The sequence below is a fragment of the Haliotis rufescens genome, unplaced genomic scaffold, assembly GCF_023055435.1.
Source record: "Haliotis rufescens isolate VD_foot unplaced genomic scaffold, xgHalRufe1.0.p SCAF_116, whole genome shotgun sequence".
NCBI lineage: Eukaryota > Metazoa > Mollusca > Gastropoda > Lepetellida > Haliotidae > Haliotis > Haliotis rufescens.
Window position 1 is genome coordinate 129,483 of NW_025963798.1, and position 24,145 is coordinate 153,627.

A 24,145-nucleotide genomic window follows, 5' to 3' on the forward strand; every position below is an offset into this window, starting at 1 on the left:
GTTGTCAAATACTACCATGATTATATTTCAATATGATAAATAAAAGATATATATATATATATATTTATTATATTGGTATTTTTTAAATTTAAAAAAATGGAAAATTACATCTTTGACAGCCACAGAAGACCCTATGAAAACTAAAGGGCAAAAGAAACGACACCAAAAAAATAATGATAGTCAGTTGTCAACAAATTTGCCAAACAGCATTTGGCATGCTGCAAATGGGAGCGACGCAGGAGCACGTTGCCAGGATCAAGGGCTGCTTCAAGTACACCATCGCCAGACTCGCCACTACCTAGTGGGTGTCTGACTGATGGGTTCCAAGTAGTGGGTGTTTGACGAATGGGAGTCTAACTAGTGGGTGTGTGACTGATGGGTGTCTGACTAGTGGGTGTCTATCGAATGGGAGTCTAACTAGTGGGTGTGTGACTGATGGGTGTCTGACTAGTTGGTGACCAACTAGCGAGTGCCTGACTAATGGGTGTCTAACTTGTGGGTGTCTGACTGATTAATGTCTAACTAGTGGGTGTCTGACAAATGGGTGTCTAACTAGTAGGTGTCTCACTAATGGATCTCTAACTGATAGGTATAACTTTTGTGAATGTAAACCTACATTTGTAAACCTACTAACAACCATCTGTGAGACAAAGTTCCACAGGGACACTCACAACCATCTGTGACACAATATTACACGGGGACGCTCACAACCATCTCTGACAAAATGTTACACGGGGACGCTCAAAACCATTTGTGATACAATGTTATACATGGACGCTCACAACCATTTGTGATACAATGTTATACATGGACACTCACAACCATCTGTGACGCAAAGTTACACGGGAACATTCACAACCATCTGTGACACAATGTTACACGGGGACGCTCACAACCATCTGTGATACAATGGCACATGTGTACACTCACAACCATGTGTGAGACAATGTTACATAGGGTCACTCACAACCATCTGTGATACAATGTTACAAGGTAACACTCACAACCATCTGTGACACAATGTTACACTGGGACACGCACAACCATCTGTGAAACAAATATACACGGGAACGTTCACAACCAACTAGGACACAATCGCACATGTGTACACACACAGCCATGTGTGAGACAATGCTACATATGTACACACAAATCCATTAATGAGACAATGTTACAGGGGGACACTTTCAACCATTTCTGACACAATGTTACACAGGGACACTGACAACCATCTGTGATACAATGTTATACATGGAAACTTATAACCATCTGTGACACAATGATACACGAGAACATTCACAACCATCTGTTACACAATGTTACACGGGTACGCTCACAACCATCTGTTATACAATGTTACAGGGTTACGCTCACAACCATCTGTGCTACAATGTTTTACATGGACGCTCACAACCATCTGTGATACAATGTTATACATGGACACTCACAACCATCTGTGGCGCAAAGTTACACGGGAACATTCACAACCATCTGTGATACAATGTTACACGGGGACGCTCACAACCATCTGTGATACAATGTTATACATGGACGCTCACAACCATCTGTGATACAATGTTATACATGGACGCTCACAACCATCTGTGACAAAATGTTATACATGGACACTCACAACCATCTGTGACGCAAAGTTACACGGGAACATTCACAACCATCTGTGACACAATGTTACACGGGGACGCTCACAACCATCTGTGATACAATGGCACATGTGTACACTCACAACCATGTGTGAGACAATGTTACATATGTACACTCAAAACCATCTGTGACACAATGTTGCACGGTGGCACTTACAACTATCTATAACCCAATCTTGGACGGGGGCACTTACAACCATCTGTCACACAAAGTTACACGGGAACATTCACAACTATCTGGGACACAATGGCACATATGTGCACTCACAGCCATGTATCAGACAATGTTACACGGGGTCACTCACAACCATCTGTGATACAATGTTACAAGGTAACACTCACAACCATCTGTGACACAATGTTACACTGGGACACGCACAACCATCTGTGAAACAAATATACACGAGAACGTTCACAACCAACTAGGACACAATCGCACATGTGTACACACACAGCCATGTGTGAGACAATGCTACATATGTACACGAAAATCCATGTATGAATCAATGTTACAGGTGGACACTCACAACCATCTGTGACACAATGTTATTCATGGACACTAACAACCATCTATGATACAATGTTACACGAGAACATTCACAACCATCTGTTACATAATGTTACATGGGGACGCTCACAACCATCTGTTACACAATCTTACACGTGGACACTCACAGCCATGTGTGACACAATGTTACACGGGGACACTCACAGCCATCTGTAACACAATGTTACATTGGGATACTAAAAACCATATGTGACGCAATGTTATACATAGACACTCACAGCCATCTATAACACAATGTTATACATAGACACTTACAACCATCTGTGACACAATGTTACACGGGGACACTCACAACCATCTGTGACACAATGTTACACGGGGACACTTACAACCATGTGTGACACATTGTTATACATAGACACTCACAGCCATCTGTGACACAATGTTACACGGGGACACTCACAACCATCTGTAACACAATGTTACACTGGGACACTAAAAAACATATGTGACACAATGTTATACATAGAAACTCACAGCCATCTGTAACACAATGTTATACATAGACACTCACAACCATCTGTGACACAATGTTACACGGGGACACTTACAACCATCTGTGACACAATGTTACACGGGGACACTCACAACCATCTGTGACACAATGTTACACGGGGACACTTACAACCATCTGTGACACAATGTTACATAGGACACTCACATCCATATGTGACACAATGTTACACGGGGACACTTACAGCCATCTGTAACACAATGTTATACATAGACACTTACAACCATCTGTGACACAATGTTATACACAGGGCACTCCACAACCACCTGAGACCCAATGTTACGTGGGGACACTCACAACAATCTGGTCCCTCTAGTTGATGCTGGAGTTATTTACCTTGCGTTCTTCCTTCAGTGCATGCATGGGTATCAACATAAAACGTTGTTTTACACACCATACTTGACGGTCATTAACACAATAGTTTTAATTAAAGGTCGTGATACTTTGCGTTCTTCCATCAATTCGTGCATGGATGGGTACCAGCTTGAACTCAACCATTCTGTGGCGGTCATCGACACACTATTTGTAATTAAAGGTCGTGATTTCGCAGGACAGAACTCATTGAAATAATTACTGTCAGGCGAGGCATGTGCTTGTCTCCTTTTAAGTCAGACTATTATTGTAATGTGACCAATATTATCACTATTTCACTTTCAAGAGGGAAACAGGATTAATCAACTTTCTGTCCTCCACCACGTCACCTCACTCACACAGATGACACTTTTACGAGGTGAGGTTAGTAAACAGTGAACATCTTAATTCACATTGTTAAACTGAAAAGAAACTATTGAAGAATGATATAGGGGCAGTCAGATGTAAGGATATTGTGACTGACAGAATCTCGGGGTAGTCAGATGTAGGGATATTGTGACGAACAGAATGTCGGGGCAGTCAGATGTAAGGATATTGTGACTGACAGAATCTCGGGGCAGTCAGATGTAGGGATATTGTTACTGACCGAATGTCGAGGCAGTCAGATGTGGGGATATTGTGACGAACAGAATGTCGGGGCAGTCAGATGTAGGGACACTGTTACTGACCGAATGTCGGGGCAGTCAGATGTGGGGATAATGTGACTGACAGAATGTCGGGGTAGTCAGATGTAGGGACACTGTGACTGACAGAATGTCGGGGCAGTCAGATGTAGGGACACTGTGACTGACAGAATATCGGGGCAGTCAGATGTAGGGACACTGTGACTGACAGAATGTCGGGGCAGTCAGATGTAGGGACACTGTTACTGACCGAATGTCGGGGTAGTCAGATGTAGGGACACTGTGACTGACAGAATGTCGGGGCAGTCAGATGTAGGGACACTGTGACTGACAGAATGTCGGGGCAGTCAGATGTAAGAACACTATGACTGACAGAATGTCGGGGCAGTCAGATGTAGGGACACTGTGACTGACAGAATGTCGGGGCAGTCAGATGTAGGGACACTGTGACTGACAGAATGTCGGGGCAGTCAGATGTAGGGACACTGTGACTGACAGAATGACGGGGCAGTCAGATGTGGGGATATTGTGACTGACAGAATGTCGTGGCAGTCAGATGTAGGGAAACTAGTACTGTGACTGACAGAATATCGGGGCAGTCAGATGTAGGGACACTGTGACTGACAGAATGTCGGGCAGTCAGATGAAGGGATCTTGTGAATAACAGAATGTCGGGGCAGTCAGATGTTTGGATATTGTGACGAACCTAATGTCGGGGCAGTCAGATGTTTGGATATTGTGACGAACAGAATGTCGTGGTAGTCAGATGTAGGGACACTGTGACTGACAGAATGTCGGGGCAGTCAGATGTTTGGATATAATGACGAACAGAATATCGGGGCAGTCAGATGTAGGGATATTCTGACTTCTATTGAAGTCAAGAAAAGTGACGGAGGGACTGTGAAAGGCTTATGAGGGGTAAATATACAGGTGTAGTAGCGCCTAGTTGTCGGGTTGGTAAACACAACAAACGGCTGCAGGGTGTGAGCTGATGGCTGTATATTCTCTAAGAAGAGAAATGTGAAAGGCGAAAAAAACCGGCCTGAAACAATGTATAAATAATAAGACATACTGCACAAAAGACATACAACATTGACATCGTTATAATATACATAATGGCCTTAAATTTAATGGACATTCAATTATATGAACTGACAATAGCGAGAAATAGCGAGAAACCTATGTTACTCATGAAGTAAGTAACCTGCACAACGATACAGAAATATGTATGCTTATGACCCTTTAATCAATTTAAACTGAACATAAACCCTGTCTACTGTCATAGCGGTCGGGTAGCCTAGTGGTTGAAGCGTTCGCTCGTCACGTCGAAGACCCGGGTTCGATTCCCGACATGGGTACAATGTGTGAAGCCGTTTTCTGGTGTCCCCCCCGTGATATATCCTGGAATATTGCTAAAAGCGGCGTAAAACTATACTCACTCACTCACTCATAACATTAGACAAGAACAATAGTAATGATAATTACAAAGATATACGACGTCAGCATATATATAGATACATACAGTTATACATTCATGAATAACATATAAACAATACATACCAGATTGATGAAACCTGTGCCGTGTCACCAAGGCTTCTAAGGTTGTGCCAGTAACACCTGCATTGACAAAGTATAAACTAATGCAGATACTATATACACTATAACTATGTACAACACAACAGTAAAATAGGTATTAAAAACAGGGGTTTATCAAATTACTTAAATAATGCACTTTCACACATATGCATACATACTTATACACAATTAAAACAATTACCTTAATGTGATATGAGGTATAGAATTACTATCAGTTTATTTAGGGTTTATTTTTATTTAGTTAATGTTCAAGTTAAGATGATAATAGCCTAGGATCAATTTGCTATTTATCAATTAAAGATACTGCTTTATAATACTTTATCATATAAAATAATCATAACCAGAATACACTGAACTGTGAATTCAATACAGAACCTGACTAGCAATACACCTAGCACAACTTATTGCTAACTTTAAGAATTAGAAATACACAAATACATATAAAGCATCACACAAGAAATTTACTACAACTAACTTTCAAATCCATGAAAGTAACACATCCATTGGATCAATGAATAAAATTCTGAACACAAGATCCATTCAAAATATACACAAAATGACTATGATGTACATACGCCAAGTGTAATCTGGCATCTGTCCCAGATCACTAGAAAACAAAGGTATGCCTGTGGTCAGCTGGGGGTGACCACAGAGAACAATAGAGTAGTCTAAGCTCAGGGTGGGGTACTAAGTGCTGTGGGTGAAAAGCATGCAATGGTATGGTAAGTCAAGGCTGGATAAATAATAGACTGAATGAAACAGATAAGATATGGTATTAATGTTTAAGTTAAAATACAATTATATGGCAAAAGTAAGACAAAGTAAATAAACTATGTACTTAATGCAAATCTGAAATCTGAAATAGAATGAGTATAAAACTAGGGCTAAAATAGAATTAAAACCTAACTTATATGTACTAAATACCCTCTGCCACACAGGGAAGGATTTTGCTTGTTATTTTAACTGTTCGTTTTTGAAAATAAACAATGACAGCTTAACACAGAGTGTGTCATTTTCCACGTTTTTTATGATATAAAAATATTCATACACTCACATGATCATGAAATGTTTATAATGATATGTTATATTTTTGTTTTCAATGAGACATATGACAGTATTGACTGTATGGATAAAGCAATGTATTTCTGAGATACAGATGTCATACATGGAACCATTCCGCATTAAGATGGTGGAACCCCTAACGTTCCTGACAAGGGAAGAACGGATAAAAATACTGGAAGATAGCGGTTCGAATCCATTCAAACTGGATGGTGGTCACGTGACTTTTGATTTTGCAACTGATTCAGGTACCGGGGCCATGAGTCAACATCAGAGGGCAGCGATGATGCAAGCAGATGAGGGCTACTTCTCATCACGCAGCTTCAAGAAGTTAGAGGACTGAGTGAAATCTCTGAGGGGATTACAATACATGCTTCCTGCTCACCAAGGAAGGGCTGTAGAACATCTATTATTTTCCATTCTGTCTAAGCCCGGAATGACCATTTTCAGTAACACTTTATTCCCCACAACACGTGGAAATGCTGATATTAATGGTTTACAGGTTGTAGATCTTCCATGCAATGGAAGTCCAGAAAGTTCCTTCAATGCGAATATTGACTGTGGGAGGCTCAAGGAGGAACTGGAGACGATTGGGCCAGAAGGTGCAATGGTTGTGTTGGCCGTTGCCAGCACAGGCCAAGCAGGACAGCCAGTCTCAATGTCAAGACCTGTCAAACATTTGATATTCCCTTGATCATGGACGGATGTCGGTTCGCAGAGAATGCCTACTTCATCAAGACACGCGACAAGGAATATAGTCTCATGTCCTGTAAAGATATCGCCCTGAGGATGTTCTCCTACTTCGACCATGTCTATGTCTCAGCCAAGAAAGACGGGCTGTGTAACACAGGGGCGTTTCTGGCCACAAACCAGCAGGATGTTTACGACAAAGCATCCGTCAGGATGTTCTAAACAGAAGGGTTCAAGACGTATGGAGGACTGACGGGTAGGGATATGGAGGCCATGACAATTGGCCTATTGGAGAACATTGATGCCAAGTTTCTTCAGTATCGAGTTGACAGCACGTACATGTTCGGAGACATCCTGAAGAAGGCTGACGTTCATGTCATCGACCCCATAGGATGTGGACTATACATTTATGGAGCAAAATGCCTTCCACATATTCCCACTTGCCAGTATCCAGCCTTTGCTCTTCATTGCGCTTTGTATATTGAAGGTGGCATCCGTTGTGCTCAGATCGATGATATTTTGAAACTTGATGAGAGCAATGAGAGAGAGAATCCGAAACCGCAACACATTCTTCGGATCAACATACCAAGGCGTGTCTACACTCTTAACCACATGCTTCATGTTGGGGACATATTTAAGGGGATCATGGAAAGACGTGAATCTGTCTCTGGCATGCGTGTGATAGATTTAACCTTCTTCCGGTTTTACTGCAATCCTGGAACCTGTTAAACGGAAGATATTTGATGAGCAAAACTTTGTTTGGACCTGTATTCAAGCGCCTTCAGTCACTGCAAAGACGCTCAACTTAATAGCTTGAAACTGGTAACAAAGATTGTGGTGCTATTCTTCTTAGTTGTTTAACGCCGAACTCAGCATTATCCCAGCTATATGATGACGGTATGTAAATAAACGAGTCTTGACCAGACAATCCAGTGAATGATATCATGACCATCGATCTACGAACTCCCGCTACGCGCGCTGACCAGGACAGTCCAACCCTTAACTGGTATGCGCGATACAAGCGGTGCACGTTATTATAAAACCTTTAGACGGTTAACCAGTTTAGCTTTCACCTCTATCGTCAACGGTCACGTTGGTGTATGGACAGTACATATTTTCATCTGAACAATGATCTATCTATTGTCATGTCTGGAAATACATGTTCCGTGCTTCAGTGATTCAGGGATGACCACGACTGCTTATATTGTATAGTTAACCACTAGACTGTCGTTCGAAGCGAGGCGTGGAGATCAGCTTGATCGTCCATCCCATGTCGCTTTGTTGACGTTCTGCAGTCGGTACTGAAAGTGTTGCCCTTGATATTTAAAGAATACACTTTTAAAGATTTAGTAGATTTTCATAGTATACGTACCCATATGTAAGTTGTAGTACCGCCGATCAGGCTATGTCATAGGTATACAATTCAGAACAGCGGTAAGGCGATACAGTACGCGAAATGTAAACTTCTCATGCAACGGAAATTTCGTCAGTAAATGTTGTGAATTTGGACAGCAACACGTGTAAGTGTTTATCAGGTATATAACTGAGAGAAGTAAGAAATATTTTCACGAAATTGTAAAAGAAACAGGCACAAACAAAGTATGTCATCAACAAGATGTCATAATGCAATTTTGAAAATATAAGATATGAAAATCACTGAAATCTATTTTGTTATTTCAGTGTTAATTGGTGCACGGTGTGTCAAACATTTTGCTGTTTGATCCTACCATAATCATGTGTGTGTGTGTGTGTGTGTGTGTGTGTGTGTGTGTGTGTGTGTGTGTGTGTGTGTGTGTGTGTGTGTGTGTGTGTGTGTGTGTGTGTGTGTGTGTGTGTGTGTGTGCCGGATTGCTTTAGTACTTGCTTTTAAATAGGATCAATATGTGTGTTTGTGAGTATAAGTGTGTGTGTGTGTGTGTTCAGCAGCTCATCAGATCCCCTACTTGTTTTGGAGAGTATATATCTCATACATAGATCATGTAAATAAAAAATGACAACACCAGAGAATAATTTCATACTTTGAAGTTTACACTGTTTCTTTCATGCTGATTGGCTGAAGGGGCAGTCACGTGATCTGATATTTTGAGTTCACACACCTGTGAACGGACAAAAAAAGTTCACATGATGTGAACAATTTTTTGTGAAATTGATCGTGTGAACTTTTGCCGGATCTACTTTCCGGGGTTTCCCCGAATTCTTGATCGGTGTTAACGATGAACTCGTTTTTCTATTTTGTTTTTAATACCTGCATTTATCAGCAATATAAACTGAGGGCCTGAAGGAACGTTAACAATAACTAATTTGCCACTTTGAAACAAAGAGGCCAACCTGTTCAAAAACAGTAAAGAACACATCTCACGAATACAGCCTTCGTGTTCACTGTAGTTCTTTGCACGTGCTTTACGGATTTTGGGAGATATTGGTGTTTTTCAGCAATTGTTTAAAACATTCTTTCCCAAAATTATCATGCAATTTCCGGGTATAAATTAAGCACGGATCTGTTCATAGATGGTGATGATTTACACCAACGAACAGGCCAAGACTGACCGCTGTCCAGAGGGAGAGAGCCACAGAGACACAGAGAGCGGTTGCCATTAAGATGAACTGTTCCAAGATGACCATCACCAGACTGGTCGCACGTCTCCGACAGACTGGCAGAACCGCAGACAGACCACGGAATGGCAGACCAAAAGTCACGACCCTGCAGGATGACCGCTTTTTACGGGTACTTCATCTGAGGAACAGATTTCTTACTGTGACGTCATCAGCTGCCAACAGCTTAGGACATCCGGTCAGCAGACAAACAGTGACCAGACTACTACGACATAATGGTCTCCGGGCTTATCGCCCTTTCAAGGGCATGACCTTGACCCGTCAACATCGACGTGCCAGATTGACTGGATGCCGGCAAACTGAGCGATGGCAAAAAGGGAACGGCGGCGAGTTCTGTTTAGTGACGAGAGCAGGTTCCAATTCTTCATACCTGATGGGCGGGCGCGAGTTTATCGACGACGTGGTGAACGTACGGCTGGCTCCTTGTTGTGTCCAGGAGGTGGAACCTTACGAGGGCGGAAGTGTGATGGTCTGGGGCCGCATTAGCGGGAACGAGAAGACGGAACTTGTCTTCATCGAAGGCAATCTGACAGCACAACGCTACATTGACAATATCTTACGGCCAGTGGTTCTTCCTTTCATCCAGCGTCAACAACGGACGGTGTTCCAACAAGATAACGCCACACCCCATAAAGCCCGTACTACTAGAGACTTCCTCAACGCCAACAACGTGACTATCCTGCCGTGGCCAGCTCGATCACCAGATCGGTCACCCATAGAACATCTCTGGGTCCAGCTGGGGTGTCGTCTTCGGAAACGTCAACATCCTACCTGATCGTTGCCCTCTGTGAGGAATGGAATCGGATACCTGTAGTCAATGTGAGGACGCTTGTCTACTCAGTTCGACGCCGCATGGAGGTCATATCCCGTATTGAACGGTCTGGGCCGTCGTCACCTTAAAGTTGTAACCAATGTTGTTGATCGAATACTGGACGAATGACCCCCTGTCAAGAAAGGACTTTATTGTTGAATTAGTAAATTCGCATTTTACTGTTCTGAATGATGAATTTCTACAATACAATTGTTATTGCTGCTTCAAATTGTGTTGGTCATATTTTATCCTAGAAATATCTCTAGTCTAGAACTGGTTTGCGATTATCCAAACACAAGCAACACATTCATAAATTGGTGATATTCCCAATTTGCTAGTGCCATGAGAGGGTTCAAGCGTCGGACTGTTTTCAAAAACTGCTCCATAAACGTCATTTTCAACAGCAGTTTAAATTTCATCCTCATGCTCCCGTTCGACTCGAAATGCACCTCTTTAACAACTTATGTGACGTCATATATAAATCCGCGCTTGAAGGTTGACCTCGCCTCGGTGCATCGAATATGTTTATATTTTTGTTCACCTTCCTGAAACCTATTTTTAAGATCTGATTTATCCCAAATATTGTTTGTAAATTTGTTCAGAAAAAGAAATTATATTGATATATTTCTAGATTATGTTGTTTATATTCAAAGAACTATTTTTCTTTGCGTAACTGAGTATGAGTGGGGAAACGTATGTGACCGGGAGCCGGCAAATACGGACAAAATAACATTGTTGCAATGTTCTTCGGCGAAACCAGAGGACTTCAAAGTTAAGCACACATTGTTACGATATTAACTCTTTATGATAAAGCCCTTTCTGGACCAGCTCTTTCAAAAGCCCTTTCGACCTGTGAAGATCCGGGGTAGGATAGGTCTTCAGCAATCCATGACTAACGGGATCGGGTGGTCAGACTCGCTGACTAGGTTGATGCATGTCATCGATCCCAATTGCGTGGATCGATGCTCATGTTGTCAATCTTTGGATTGTCTGGTCCAGATTCGATTACTTACAGACCGCCGTCATATAGCCGTAATATTGCTGCGTGCGGCGCATTGTCGAGCTTTGACAAAATATAAGAGATTATTCAAAGCGGGACGATGCGACAAATGGGCAAAATGCAAAATGTCGCGTTGTCGTATTCCTGCATTGTTGCCCTTTGGTTAAATTTGACACTTTTTGCAGACGACAATGCGACAATGGGACAATGCATGGCACACGCGTGTGCAATATGTAACCCTCGCGTGAATTACGTTGTGGGCAGTAGTGTAGGTAGAGTTCATGGCATCCCGAAGGACCACCAGGTCCGAGGACTGCAATCTCATCTAAATGTTACAGCAGTCCCGTCTGGAGCATAGTGTGCGAGCTTAGCCTCAATTTTGTAATTGATATCTTTTCCAGTAAAAACCAAACCACGTTCTCAAGTGCGACCTACAAAGAGTAAAGACAATTTGCTAGCAGATGACATATTTACTCTACAGTCTCTGTCAACTGGAGTTTTTAAACAGAGGTTTCTACTGAAACAACTTGTTTGTACTTTTATTAGTTTTCCATGTTACGAAATATATTCACTGGATATTAATGCTTTTCACCTAGATAATAAGGTTTATTCATTTCATGATGAGGATCATCTTTTTAAAAATTGTCCAAACTGTAGGCATACCTGACAGGGACGACATGGGCTACCATTATGATACGATCTTACATTTTTTCTCAGGAGGAATACCATTATTTCTTCTTTTGTTTCTATTTTTTCTGACTTTTTGGATGGCATAAATGCACATACATTCACAAGATGCAACATTCTACAAGCGTTTAAAGTTCTATAAAATATTAATGCATACACAAGCCTTATTGGTACAATGTACTCTTTTTATTTTCCACTTAAAAATTCATTAGTTTTAGAGGCGCCAGAATTCCAATATGTTCATACCTTTCTTGACAAATCTCCAGTGGTGTCACTTGTTCGCACGGCCTCTACAATCCATGGATGGGTTATATTTAGGTATTATTTTGGTAAATGGACAAATGTGGAAATGGGAAATATATGAAAACATTACATGTTCATATAGGATTTGTAATACAAGGTTTATATGAGGTACGTGTAGAGCCAAGGATTTTTTACTTCCTGTGACAGGGGTTGTGACGTCACTATGGGGACCTTCAGCATTGAATCAATTTATAACCTGTCTATGAGCGGTAACAAAGGCTGAGCTCGTACACTGATAGTAAGGGAGAGGTTGGCTGTATCAATTTCAGAGCGAGACGAGAGCGCTTCTGGGCCTTCTACGACCTGATTTGCATCGTATCAACTTACCCTGTCTGGACGTGATACCTATCTGAAAGCACCAACTACCAGCCAGCTCTCAACACTGGACATTCGTGAGTACATTGACATTTATTAAAGAACCTGTTTTTTATTGCAGCTGCCACATGTTTGTAATCTCCCATTAATTGCAGCTCTACAAAACAAATTGATGATTGAGTGCACGGCAACTCGACTGTTAACTCAGGGTTATAATGGGCTATTCCCGATGAGGAGGATCGGTTTAAATATTTATGGATTAATATAATTTATGTATTGCTGTGTATACATAAGAAAACATGGTACAATCTTGTAAAAAAAACATCAAAATATATAAGTTGAAATATATACATTGCACATGAATCACAAGAGGAGTCTGGCTTCGTGATGTCGCCAGGTGTTCCCGAGATGGCAGACATATGGTGGCTAGTCCATGGCTTCTGCCCATGTGTGTAGGACTCACTTGTAGATCTTTCTTAAATAGCACGGAGAGTCTAAGATTTTGAGTTTGAGTGACAGAAGCAGCTCATGACGTGATGTATTATACTGTCCTTGCCCCAGCAACACTGACAACGCTAACCTTCATTTTTACACTTTTATAAAAAAATTGAAATAAGATTAAACATGTAAACTGTGAGAAGATAATCCAAGCAGAGACAGACTTGAAGAAGATCAAAAGTGATGGTTAGAAACAGGTTGTTAAGTATGTGAATAAACATTATATGTGTTGACAAACTTTGGATGACAAATGCACATAGACTGTGATGGCAATTCACCTCTCTGGGTAGAGTGCTCTAAAGCTGTTCCCTTACAGATGTGGGTCTTGTCCTCTAAAGCACCAACCTCACAGTCTGATAAGTGACTGTCTAACTAGTAGGTGACGGACTGATGGGTGTTCAACTAGTGGGTGTCTGGCTGATGGGTGTCTAGCTAGTGGGTGTCTGACTGATAGGTGTTACTAGTGGTTGCCTAACTGATGGGTGACTAACTAGTGGGTGTCTGACTGATAGTTGTCTGACTAGTGGGTGTCTGACTAGTGGTTACCTGACTAGTGGGTGTCTAACTTGTGGGTGTCTAATAAATGGATGTCTGACAGATGGGTGTCTGACCAGTGGTTGTCTGACTAGTGGATCTCTGACTAGTGGATGTCTAACTAGTGAGTGTCTGACTAGTGGTTGTCTGACTAGTGGGTGTCTGACTCATGGTGACTAACTTGTGGGTGTCTGACTGATGGGAACTAACTTGAGGGTGTCTCACTGATGGGTGTCTGAGTAGTGGGTGTCTAACTGATGGGTGTCTAACTAGTGCGTGTCTGACTAGTGCGTGTCTGAGTGATGGGTGACTCAGTAGTGTGTGTTTGACTGATGGGTCTCTAACTAGTGGGTGTCAGACTGATTGGTGTCTAATGAGTTGTTGTCTGACTAGTTGGTGTCTACTTAGTGGGTGTCTACTTAGTGTGTGTCTGACTAGCTGGTGTCTGACTAGTCGGTGTCTGACTCATGGTGACTAACTTGTTGGTGTCTGACTGATTGGTGTCTGAGTAGTGGATGTCTCACTGACGGGGGTCTAACTAGTGGTTTTCTGACTACTGGGTGTCAGACTGATGGGTGTCTAACGACTGTGTGTCTGACTGATGGTTGTCTGACTAGTGGATGTCTAACTTGTGGGTGTCTGACAGATGGCTGACTACCTAGTGGATGTCAGACTGATGGGTGTCTAACGAGTGGGTGTCTAACTCATACGTGTCTGACTGATGGGTGTCCATCATTTTAGTGTCTGACTGATGGGTGACTAACAAGTGGCTGTCTGACTAGCGGGTGTCTGACTAGTGGTTGTCTGACTGATTGAATCTCACCAGTGGGTGTCTGACTGATGGGTGTCTCACTAGTGGTTGTCTGAGTAGTTGGTGTCTCACTAATGGGTGTCTAACCAGTGGTTGTCTGACTAGTAAGTGTCTAACTAGTGTGTGTCTGACTGATAGGTGTCTGAGTAGTGGGTGTCTCACTGATGGGTGTCTGACTGATGGGTTTCTAAATAGTGTGTGTCTGACTGATGGGTGACTAGCTAGTGTGTGTCTGACTGATTGGTGTCTAACAAGTGGCTGTCTGACTACTGGGTGTCTGAGTAGTGGGTGTCTGACTGATGGTTGTCTAACTAGTGGGTGTCTCACTGATTGGTGTCTAAGTAGTGGATGTCTGACTTGTAGGTGTCTGACTGATGGGTGACTAATTAGTGTGTGTCTGACTACTGGGTGTCTGAGTAGTTGGTGTCTGACTGATGGTTGTCTAACTAGTGGGTGTCTCACTGATTGGTGTCTAAGTAGTGGATGTCTGACGTGTGGGTGTCTGACTGATGGGTGAATAACTAGTGGATGTCAGACTGATGGGTGTCTAACGAGTGGGTGTCTAACTGATGCATGTCTAACTGATGGGTGTCCATCATTTTAGTGTCTGACTGATGGGTGTCTTACTAGTGGGTGTCTCACTGATTGGTGTCTAAGTAGTGGATGTCTGACTTGTGCGTGTCTGACTGATGGGTGTCTAACTAGTGGATGTCTCACTGATGGGTTTCTAAGAAGTGGTTGTCTGAGTAATGGATGTCCAAGTAGTGGTCGTCTAACTAGCGATTGTCTGACTGATGGGTGTCAAACTAGTGAATGTCAGACTGATGGGTGTCTCATTATTGTGTGTCTGACTGATGGCTGACTAACTTGTGGGTGTCTGACTGATGGCTGACTAACTATAGGATGTCAGACTGATGGGTGTCTAACGAGTGGGTGTCTAACTAATGCGTGTCTGACTGATGTGTGTCCATCATTTTAGTGTCTGACTGATGGGTGTCCAGCAAGTTGGTGTTTCACTGATGGGTGTCCAACAAGTGGCTGTCTGACTAGTGGGTGTCTGACTGATGGGTGTCTAACTAGTGGGTGTCTGACTGATGGGGGCCTAAGTAGTGGGTGTCTAACTGATGGATGTTTAAGTAGTGATTGTCTCACTGATGGGTTTCTAAGAAGTGGGTGCCTGAGTAATGGATGTCTAAGTAGTGGGTGTCTAACTAGTGATTGTCTGACTGATGGGTGTCAAACTAGTGGGTGTCTGACTGGTGAGTGTCTAACTAGTGGGTGTCTGACTACTGGGTGTCTGAGTAGTGGATGTCTGACTTGAAGGTGTCTGACTGATGGGTGACTAATTAGTGTGTGTCTGACTACTGGGTGTCTGAGTAGTGGGTGTCTGACTGATGGTTGGCTAACTAGTGGGTGTCTCACTGATTGGTGTCTAAGTAGTGGATGTCTGACTTGTGGGTGTCTGACTGATGGGTGAATAACTAGTGGATGTCAGACTGATTGGTGACTAACGAGTGGGTGTCTAACTGATGCATGTCTAACTGATGGGTGTCCATCATTTTAGTGTCTGACTGATGGGTGTCATTCTGACTAGTGGGTGTCTGAAAAGTGGGTGTCTGACTGATGGATGTCTAACTAGTGGATGTCTGACTGATGGGTTTCTAACTAGTGGGTGTCTGACTGATGGGTGTCTAACTAGTGAGTGTCTCACTGATGGGTTTCTAAGAAGTGGTTGTCTGAGTAATGGATGTCCAAGTAGTGGTCGTCTAACTAGTGATTGTCTGACTGATGGGTGTCAAACTAGTGGATGTCAGACTGATGGGTGTATCATCATTGTGTGTCTGACTGATGGCTGACTAACTTGTGGGTGTCTGACTGATGGCTGACTAACTATAGGATGTCAGACTGATGGGTGTCTAACGAGTGGGTGTCTAACTAATGCGTGTCTGACTGATGTGTGTCCATCATTTTAGTGTCTGACTGATGGGTGTCCAGCAAGTTGGTGTTTCACTGATGGGTGTCTAACAAGTGGCTGTCTGACTAGTGGGTGTCTGACTGATGAGTGTCTAACTAGTGGATGTCTGACTGATGGGTTTCTAACTAGTGGGTGTCTGACTGATGGGGGTCTAAGTAATGGGTGTCTCACTGATGGGTTTCTAAGAAGTGGGTGCCTGAGTAATGGATGTCTAAGTAGTGGGTGTCTGACTAGTGAGTGTCTAACTAGTGGGTGTCTGACTACTGGGTGTCTGAGTAGTGGGTGTCTAACTAGTGGGTGTCTGACTGGCGGGTGTCTAACTAGTAAGTGTCTTACTGATGGGTGTCTAACATGTGGGTGTCTGACTGATGGGTGTCTAACAAGTGGCTGTCTGACTACTGGGTGTCTGAGTAGTGGCTGTCTGACTGTTGGTTCACTAACTAGTGGGTGTCTAACATGTGGGTGTCTTACTGATGGCTGACTAACTAGTGGATGTCAGACTGATTGGTGTCTAAATAGTGGGTGTCTGACTGGCGGGTGTCTAACTTGTGGGTGTCTAACTAGTAAGTGTCTCAGTGATGGGTGTCTAACAAGTGGTTGTCTGACTTATGGGTGTCAAACTAGTGAGTGTCTGACTTGTGAGTGTCTAACTAGTGGGTGTCTGACTGATGGGTGTCTAACTGGTGGGTGTCTAACTAGTAAGTGTCTCACTGATGGGTGTCTAACAAGTGGGTGTATGACTGATGGGTGTCTAACTACTTGGTGTCTGATTTATTTGTGTCTAACAAGTGGGTGTCTGACGAATGAGTGTCTAACTAGTGGGAGTCTGACTGACGGGTGATTTACCAGTTGGTGTCTTGCTGATGGGTGTCTAACTATTGGGTGTCTGACGAATGAGTGTCTAAATAGTGGGTGTCTAACTAGTGGTTGTCTGACTTATGGTTGTCTATCTAGTGGGTGTCGCCTAGTTGGTTTCTAAGTAGTATGTGTCTACCTGATGGGTGTGTAACTAGTGGGTATCTGACTAGAGGGTGTCTAACTAGTGGTTGTCTGATTGATGGGTGTCTTAATAATTGGTGTCAGACAGATGAGTGTCCAAGAAATGGGTGTCCGACTTGTGGGTGTCTAACACGTGGGTCTATTACTTGAGGGTGTCTAACTAGTTTGTGTTCTGCATGAACGAATTTACTGGGTGAACCTTTACGCTTCAATTTTGGAAATCTCACCTTAACGCTGTGGCCGTCCGGTTGACAATCAGTGATTTCAACATAATGCTACACACTCAACTAACTGGAACACATGTTATGCGAGAACAAATATCTGTAATATATGTTGCATTTGGACACCTATTACTGTATATAATACAATTCAAAACGGAAACTCTCACAATCATATGTGACACATTGTTACATGGTGACAATCATAACCATCTGTTACACAATTTTAACGGTGACAATCATAACCATCTGTTACACAATGTTACATGATAAAACTCATGACCATCTGTGACACAATGTTTCACGTGGACCCTCAAAACCATCTGTGATACAATGTTATACATGGACGCTATCAACCATCTGTGATATAATATTACATTGGAACACTCACAGCCATCTGAATGCAATGTTACACGGGGACACTCACAGCCATCTGAATTCAATATTACACGGGGACACTCACAGCCATCTGAATGCAATTTTACACGGTGACACTCACAACCATCTGTGTGACAATGTTACACAGGGACACTTACAAACATCTGTGACACAATGTTACACGGGGACAATTTCAACCATCTGTGACACAATGTTACACGGGGACACTCACAGCCATCTGTGACACAATGTTACACTGGGACACTCACAACCATCTGTAACACAATGTTACACGGGGACACTTACAACCATGTGTGACACAATGTTATACATAGACACTCACAGCCATCTGTGACACAATGTTATACACGGGGCACCACACGATCACCTAAGACCCAATGTTACGTGGGGACACTCACAACAATCTGGTCCCTCTAGTTGATGCTGGAGTTATTTACCTTGCGTTCTTCCTTCAGTACATGCATGTGTATCAACATAAAACGTTGTTTTACACACCATACTTGACGGTCATTAACACAATAGTTTTAATTAAAGGTCGTGATACTTTGAGTTCTTCCATCAATGCGTGCATGGGTACCAGCTTGAACTCAACGATTCTGTGGCGGTCATCGACACACTATTTGTAATTAAAGGTCGTGATTTCGCAAGACAGAATTTACATAATGTCAGGCTAGGTATGTACTTGTCTCCTTGTGACTATCATTGTAATGTGACCAATATTATCACTTTCATTTCAAGAGGGAAATAGGATTAATCAACTTCCTGTCCTCCACCACGTCACCTCACTCACTTAGATAACAGTTTTACGAGGTGAGGTTTGTAAACAGTGAAAATCTTAATTCACATTGTTAGATTGAAAAGCAACTATTGAAGACTGATATCAGGTGCAGTCAGATGTAGGGATATTGTGACAAACAGAATGTCGGGCAGTCAGATGTAGGGATATTGTGACTAACAGAATCTCGGGGCAGTCAGATGTAGGGATATTGTGACAGACAGAGTCACGGGGCAGTCAGATGTAAGGATAATCTGACTTCTATTGCAGTCACGTAAAGTGACAGAGGGACTGGGACAGGCTACTGAAGTGTAAATATACAGGGAAGGATTTTGCTTGTTATTTAGACTTAGACTTAAGACTGTTCTTAAATGCAAACAAACAATGAGAGCCCAACACATTGTGTGTCATTTTCCACGTTTTTCATGTTATAAAAGTATTCACCCACACACGTGATCATGACATTTAAATGTTTATCATGATGTGTTATATATCTGTTTTCAAGGCGTCATATGACGGTGTTCACTGTACGGATAAAACAATGTGTTTCTGAATTACAGATGTCATTCATGGAACCATTCCGCATTAAGATGGTGGAACCCCTCACGTTCCTGACAAGGGAAGAATGGATACAAATACTGGAAGATAGCGGTTCGAATCCATTCAAACTGGATGGTGGTCACGTGACTTTTGATTTTGCAACTGATTCAGGTACCGGGGCCATGAGTCAACATCAGAGGGCAGCGATGATGCAAGCAGATGAGGGCTACTTCTCATCACGTAGCTTCAAGAAGTTAGAGGATTGCGTGAAATCTCTGAGGGGATTTCAATACATGCTACCTGCTCACCAAGGAAGGGCTGTAGAACATCTATTATTTTCCATTCTGTCGAAGCCCGGAATGACCATTTACAGTAACACTTTATACGCCACAACACGTGGAAATGCTGATATTAATGGTTTACAGGTTGTTGATCTTCCATGCAATGGAAGTCCAGAAAGTTCCTTCAATGCGAATATTGACTGTGGGAGCAATGAGAGAGAGAATCCGAAACCGCAACACATTCTTCGGATCCAGATAACAAGGCGTGTCTACACTCTCAGCCACATGCTTCATGTTGGGGACATATTTAAGGGGATCATGGAAAGACGTGAATCTATCTCTGGCATGCGTGTGATAGATTTAACTTCTTCTGATTTTACTGCAATCCTGGAACCTGTTAAACGGAAGATATTCGATGAGTAAAACTTGGTGAGGACCGTTTTCTAGCCCCTTCAGTCACTGGAAAGACGTTCAACCTGAATGCTTGAAACTGACAACATATGTCGGATTTTATTTTATTAGCTATTATTCGGAAAAGATAATGGCGCTATTTCTTCTTCTTACTTTGTTGTTTCACGTCGCACACAGCAATATTCCTTAAACTGACGGCGCACGTGGTATGCGCGACACTTGCGGTACATGTTATATCAAACCTACAGACAGTTAACCAGTGAAATCTTCACCTCAATTGGCAACAGTAAGGACCTATCTCTTGTTGCCTTAACAATGATCTATCTCTTGTCCGGAAATATATGTTTCGTGATTGAATGATACATCAGGGATGACCACGACTGCTTATATGGTACAGTTTGCCACTAGATATCCGTTCAAAGTGAGGAGGTGAGAACAGCTGATCATTCATTTCAGGCCGCTTTGTTGACGTTTTTGTTCACCTGAAAAAACACGGGAACATACAGTACAAATCAAAATAGGGAAATTGCACCGGACATCATTTTTCTAACTGATGCGTCAAATTTGGGAATGACTACCGCATGTCTACCATAAAACGTTTTGAAAGCTTTACTAAGGCCTTGAATGTTTTAACCTTGATCAAACAACTTCTGAGCAAGAGCCATATGACGTGCTTTGAAATCTTGGTAGAAAGAGCATGCTCGATTGTATCTCAAAAGTTGTTAAATGTAAACACCAAAGACTGGAGCTGCCGGAATATTGCTCAACATGAAGGGAAAGTTGACTAATGGAAAGTTGACTAGTCGAAAGTTGAAGTCATCCCTCTTGTCAAACATTCTTGTGGAGAGTGTTTTGTCACTCTGAATCTTTATGCATAGATCTAGATATGAAACAGCAGTCACACCGGTCTCCTTTATTTCTAGTTCAGGTGGGTAAACCAGTGGAAGGGAATTGGCTTTTTGATTGTTATTGAACGATATAATATCATCGATGTTCCTAAAGCTTAAATTAAACTTCTTTGCCCAATCTTGACTTTGCAAATCCGAACAGAAATTCCGATTCCACCTCTTTATTCCGTACAATCAGAATCACGTGAGATGTGCGCATGCGCTGATTCATCAGTTCATGTGAGTTAATTCATCGGTCAAGAGGTAAATCAGGAGAGAGAAGTTTTATCAATTTCTTCTACGGTTCCAGGACGTGTCATCAAGATTCTTTACGTTCAGTGTGTCTACATCCAAGATGGGACCCGATTGCTAACAACAATTCTTTAGTGGGTCTCTTCAAAAACTCTAGATCTGCTTTTGAAGTTTTGACCGATACGGCTACTGGTTGTGGTCAGCCAAGATGGCAATGCCACTGCCAGAAGGGGTCAAGGGACCAAGTAGCATTGCTGGTGACAGCGTGGCAAGAGAGACTATTGGCCTATTTGATTTTGTTGAGAATCTCACTGATATAGCAGCAGGGGGGAAAAGGACGGAAAGAGCCGAGAAGAACCGATTGCTTCCGTATCACAGGAAGACGAGGCGCCCATGGTGAGGAAGGTGAAACATCCGATGAGGACATGATTGACAATTTGGTAAATCAGTGTATAGACAGTGAGCATTCCAGTGTTGATAATGGTGATGATGAGACCGATTTGAACAGTCTCATGAAAGATATGGTCGAGTATTTTGGCGAGGAGGACGCTGCCGGTCCGGAAATCACGGGAAACCTGGCCAGATCTGTCAATGAGGGACTGTCTTAACCTCCTAACATAGTCAAGTTAAAATCCCTGTTGGACAAGTACAAGCGACCTAAGAATGTTGGGAACCTTTTGGTACCACGTGTCAATGAAGTTATTTGGAATGAGGCCGGACCCCTGACCAGAGCACGTGATATTCGGATGCAGCACACGCAAGGAATGATAACTAAAGCTATTGTTCCCATCACTGAGATGAAAGATGAACTGATGACTGCTGTTGCCAACAGACAACAGGTTAATGCAATCAAGATGATAGATAAGACCAACAATTCACTGAGAAAACTCATTGGAGTAGACACAGATCTAAATGTCAAAAGAAGAGATAACTTTAAACCAGATCTTCGGCGACCTTACAAGCGTCTGTTTTCGGCTGATACCCCAACGACAGCTACCTGTTTGGGGATGACCTCCCCAAAAGTATCAAGGACATAACAGAGTGCAAAGAGCTCAGCAACAAGCTCCACACACCAGGCAAGTCAGCCATGCATAGGGGGTCATACACACCTGGATATAGACATAGAAACCCAGGAAACAGGTTCAGGCCTTATGACCCTCAACGACTCAGAAAAGGTGGTTTTGTGAAGAACAAAGGTTTTCAGTCGGTGTCAGATCGTGGACGAACAGGAAATCACCGAAACCAGGGGCCTTTTTTAGGGCGACGCCCATCAGGGCCCAAACCACATCACAGGAAATACTGAAAAACAATGATGGCGGTAGCCATGAACAGGTGAGGAATCTTTATGAAACTGGTTCACTTTACAACATTCCTGACAATTTCACTGCAGGCAAGATTAATTTGCATTTAGAGAATTGGATGAACATAACATCTGACCCCTGGACACTGTCCTGTGTTGAGGGTGCTAGCATTGAATTCAGAAACGTACCCATACAACAATGTGTTACCACGCCTATAACTTTTGATAGTGCAGAGCGTACTCAAATTGACACAGAGTTAAGAAAAATGTTGGGAAAAGGTATTATTGAAACATGTGCCCATGAACCTGGGGAATATATTTCAAATATTTTCTGCAGGGTGAAAAAGGACACTTCGTTGATAATTATTTTAAATCTCAGACATTTGAATAATGAGGTTGACTCATCTTACTTCAAAATGGACACTTTCAAATCAGCCCTATACTTGGTCCAAAAAGATTGTTATTTTGCATCTGTAGACCTAAAAGATGCCTATTATTCAGTGTCTATATCTGCCCAAGATAGAAAATATCTAAGATTTTAATGGGAAAACCAACTGCATCAGTTCAATGTTTGCCCAATGGTTTAGCCTCTGCCCCTAGACTATTCACAAAAATCATGAAACTAATTTTTTCCTGTTTGAGAAAACAGGGTTTCGCAAACACTGCATATATAGATGATTCACTGCTTGTAGGGGAAACGGAAGATATGTGTAGAGACAATGTGAACTGGACTGTCAGTGTTTTAGACAACTTGGGGTTTACCATACACCCACAAAAGTCTGTTTTACAACCATCATATCTATTACTTACTTAGGTTTTGTTATTAACAGTTCTAACATGACCGTTAATCTTACTCAAGAGAAGATTGAAAAAATCAAAAACATTTGTTCTGAGTTACTAAGGACCACAACTCTCTCAATCAGAGATTTGGCAGCTGTTATCTAGCAACTAAATGCTAGCTCCCATTGTGTAAAACTTGCACCTTTATATTTTAAGCACTTGGAAATAGTCAAGAACAGTGCATTGAAAGCAGCTAAAGGGAACTACGATGGGCATGTTACTTTGGATGATAGATGTGTACATGAGTCGATTGTAGTATTACAGTCTATAGCTACTAGTGGGATGGTAATACCTACAGCTGTATACAGAGAGTTGATTGTAGTATTACAGTCTATAGCTACTAGTGGGATGGTAATACCTACAGCTGTATACAGAGAGTTGATTGTAGTATTACAGTCTATAGTTACTAGTGGGATGGTAATACCTACAGCTGTATACAGAGAGTTGATTGTAGTATTACAGTCTATAGTTACTAGTGGGATGGTAATACCTACAGCTGTATACAGAGAGTTGATTGTAGTATTACAGTCTATAGTTACTAGTGGGATGGTAATACCTACAGCTGTATACAGAGAGTTGATTGTAGTATTACAGTCTATAGTTACTAGTGGGA

The 24,145-nt window shown here is 42.2% G+C and overlaps 1 protein-coding gene across 1 annotated transcript; it reads left to right on the forward strand.

Annotated features, from left to right (window-relative positions):
- The first annotated feature begins 7,347 nt into the window (after positions 1–7,347).
- Positions 7,348–22,801, forward strand: LOC125378194. Its single transcript, XM_048393175.1, has 5 exons — positions 7,348–7,477; positions 19,733–19,814; positions 21,564–21,649; positions 22,014–22,288; positions 22,372–22,801. The coding sequence occupies exons 1-5, from the start codon at positions 7,348–7,350 to the stop codon at positions 22,693–22,695; spliced, it is 897 nt and encodes a 298-aa protein (XP_048249132.1). The 3' UTR covers positions 22,696–22,801.
- Positions 22,802–24,145: the final 1,344 nt, after the last annotated feature.